Here is a 2,765-nt window from a genome sequence, read left to right as displayed (position 1 = left end):
TGAGAAGACATTAAGTTTTCTTTGTTCAAGTATAAACGTAACGTGAATGAATGGTTTATGACAGATTTTTTTTTAAATTATTGATTATTATTCATATTTAAAAAAAATGTATTGTACTTACAATTTCCTTGGTTTTTTGTTTTCAGATTAATAAGGTCAGAGTTTAGTGACTGAAGGCTTTGCTCTTGTTTAATGATCTTTTCTATTTGAGCATGAGCAAATGTTTCTGTTGTGTAGCAGCATCGTGAGTCCTTATTGTGTCTCATCTTGTCCACAGCCTCCAACATCTCAGAGATCTGCTGTTTGTTCTTGATGTTGACAACAACAGATCTTCCTCCACAGCTCTGAAGCAGCTCCTGGATGTCTCTGCTCTTTCCTTTAAAGTCAACAACAGCTGGAGCTGCAGGATCTGACTCCACAGTGAACAGAATCATGGTGAAGTCATTGACTCGAGAGCTGAATGAGTTCTGGATGGTCTCTAACTCTCCCTTGTCTTCATCAGTGAGGGGACCCACAGGTAGGACCAGGATGAAGGCATGGACGCCCTCAGGATCACAGAGGGAGATACACCTGAATGATTCCTTCATCACTTCCTCCTGAGGTTTTCCATACAAGGCAGGAAGCTCCAGCAGGGAAACCTGACGTCCTCTCACCTCTCCCTGATGTTTAACACACTCTGATGAGCTGGAGACTGAATGAAGCTCTGTCTGACCTAAAATGGCCTCGGCTGCTGAAGTCTTCCCTGCTCCTCTCCTCCCACACAGAACCAGGTTTAAAGCTGGTTTCATGTGTTCAGGCTCTTCAGAGAAGGTGAGGAAGGTTTCTTTGTTTTCACGCACAATGTTCTCAATCTTCTGCATCAACAGTTGGTGTTTATCTTCAGACATGTTGTAGAGTCTTCCTCCACAGTCTTGAAGCAGCTGGTTGACAGTGTGTTGTGTTCCTCTCTTCTTCTCTGTCATGACGACCATCGAGTGTTTAAAAGCATCTGGACCAAACAGACTCAGGATGAACTTCAGTGTTCGTCTGTTCTCCTCAGTGAAATCAGAAGGTTTCACTAACAGCAGCAGAACATTTGGTCCAGGAGAACAAAGAGTCTCACACTTCTTCACCTCTTCTATCACTGCTTCCTCAGACAGACTGAACATGTCTGGAGCTTTCACCACTGTTAATGGTCTTCCTCTCCACTCTCCACTGATGACCTCACGTTGTTTTTGGAGACGAGAACTCTGATTCTTTTGGATGAAGTCACACAGCTTCTTCTTTCTGTCATCACTTTTTCCCACCAGAACAATCCTGAGTTCAGACACTGAAAGAAAACAGAGAAGAAATGTCACAAGTTGGAGTTGGTGTCAACAGGTGAGTGAACCTGAGTTCAGATACTAGGAAACTGCAGGTAGTTTGATGAAAACGAATCTGTCCACTGTCCATGACCTACACATCACAGTGAAGAGGCCTGTCAATGAAGACAGCTCAACAACATCCAGAGCCTCTCTCCACTCAGGGAGAGTTTCCCCTCTGTCCTTTAACTACCTCAATGATCTGTCCCAGGAAAATGACTCAGGCTTCCTCCTCAAGTTCTCCAAACTTCAGAGTATGTGTCTGCTGAGTTCAGGAGTTGCTCACATTGGACTCATCTGTGAAACTGATTATAAGACTAGATGCTGATTCTCTACTGAACTGAAGAACATGGTTCTGAACTTGCATAGCTGTATGTGGTAACATGTATTTTCCTTATGTGCATCATAAACACTCTGCACTGTAATTGGTGCAGATTCATTGTTATTCATGTTTTACTGTCTTACACATTAGGACCTAAAATGACACTCACATGTCAGTTTATTAGGAACACCTAGCTAAAACAAATTCAGTGTAATCCAACAATCCTGCAATACTCATTTTGGAAGATGTAATTTGAATTATATTAAGATATACTGACAGGTGTTTCTGTAATGTTGTCTCCCCCATTTATATCATTGGGTGTAGGCAAAATAACAAAAGAACATTTTGTATTAGATCTAATTAGTTTAACTAGGTTTACCTATTAAACTGGGACCTGAGTGAATGTCTCAGTCATGTTTTATAATTTTGTAGGAAGTTGATTAAAATTGGACAAAGTGAGGATTTGAAACTGAAACTTTTGTCTGATATTATTTATTCACTTACACTGGTGGCTTGTGCTTTGGACTGATGATGGAGTCTGTGCTGTAGACCAAGATTTCATCACTGTTAAAAAATAAAATCAATATTAATCACAGTAAATCAACTTTCTCCTAGATCTCTAACTGATGATAATCATTTGGAAGTGTACTTACAGTTGGGGATATAGTTTATTGTTGAAGACAGTAAACCTGACATGGAAAATCCTGGACCTATAACAATTAAACATAATTAACTGAAAAACACCTTTAACTCAATATTCAAAGCTGATAATTGATGAGTTGTATTGATGAAATATAAAGATTGTTCCTGCACTTACCTGGAGCTTCAGCAGGATCCAGCTTGACACCGACTCCTTCTCCTTGATGACCCCTCGATGAGACCGATGGTGCATCTTTGAAAACATCACAGCTCACATGATCTCCATTGTTCCCCTTCACCACTTCATCCAGATGTGTTAACAGCTGTTGATGTTCAAGGTTCTTGTTCCACAACAACCTGGATCTACATTTTCTGATAAAGTCTCCTAACAGTGGATGTTGCATATAGTTTTCAATGGAACCTGAACTCTTCCCTCTGGGTGTTGATATCAGAACCAGTGAATG

At 40.5% G+C, this 2,765-nt stretch overlaps 3 protein-coding genes across 3 annotated transcripts in view; all 3 read right to left on the bottom strand.

Annotated features, from left to right (window-relative positions):
* LOC147817494 (GTPase IMAP family member 8-like) overlaps positions 1-1,431 on the bottom strand; it is a gene marked incomplete at its 3' end in the record, with an annotated part of 5,439 nt that extends 4,008 nt beyond the window's left edge. Inside the window, exons 1-2 of the mRNA XM_087170517.1 lie at positions 1,425-1,431; positions 276-1,309 (exon numbers count right to left, since the gene is read on the bottom strand). Of these exons, the coding sequence (XP_087026643.1) occupies positions 276-1,309; positions 1,425-1,431 (1,041 nt within the window). The remainder of the gene's footprint in view (positions 1-275; positions 1,310-1,424) is intronic.
* The window catches only part of LOC147817491 (uncharacterized), a 75,376-nt gene that overhangs the window by 51,744 nt on the left and 20,867 nt on the right, over positions 1-2,765 (bottom strand).
* LOC111645428 (GTPase IMAP family member 8-like) overlaps positions 1-2,765 on the bottom strand; it is a gene marked incomplete at its 3' end in the record, with an annotated part of 61,805 nt that overhangs the window by 38,758 nt on the left and 20,282 nt on the right. The window contains exons 3-4 of the mRNA XM_087170515.1: positions 2,316-2,372; positions 2,167-2,226 (exon numbers count right to left, since the gene is read on the bottom strand). Of these exons, the coding sequence (XP_087026641.1) occupies positions 2,167-2,226; positions 2,316-2,372 (117 nt within the window). The remainder of the gene's footprint in view (positions 1-2,166; positions 2,227-2,315; positions 2,373-2,765) is intronic.

This window comes from Seriola lalandi, unplaced genomic scaffold, assembly GCF_002814215.2.
Source record: "Seriola lalandi dorsalis isolate HSWRI2012SDOR001 ecotype SW California unplaced genomic scaffold, Sedor1 jcf7180002054951, whole genome shotgun sequence".
Classification (NCBI taxonomy): domain Eukaryota; kingdom Metazoa; phylum Chordata; class Actinopteri; order Carangiformes; family Carangidae; genus Seriola; species Seriola lalandi.
Note: the sequence above shows the minus strand (reverse complement) of the source record. Positions and strands in the feature narration are given on the sequence as shown.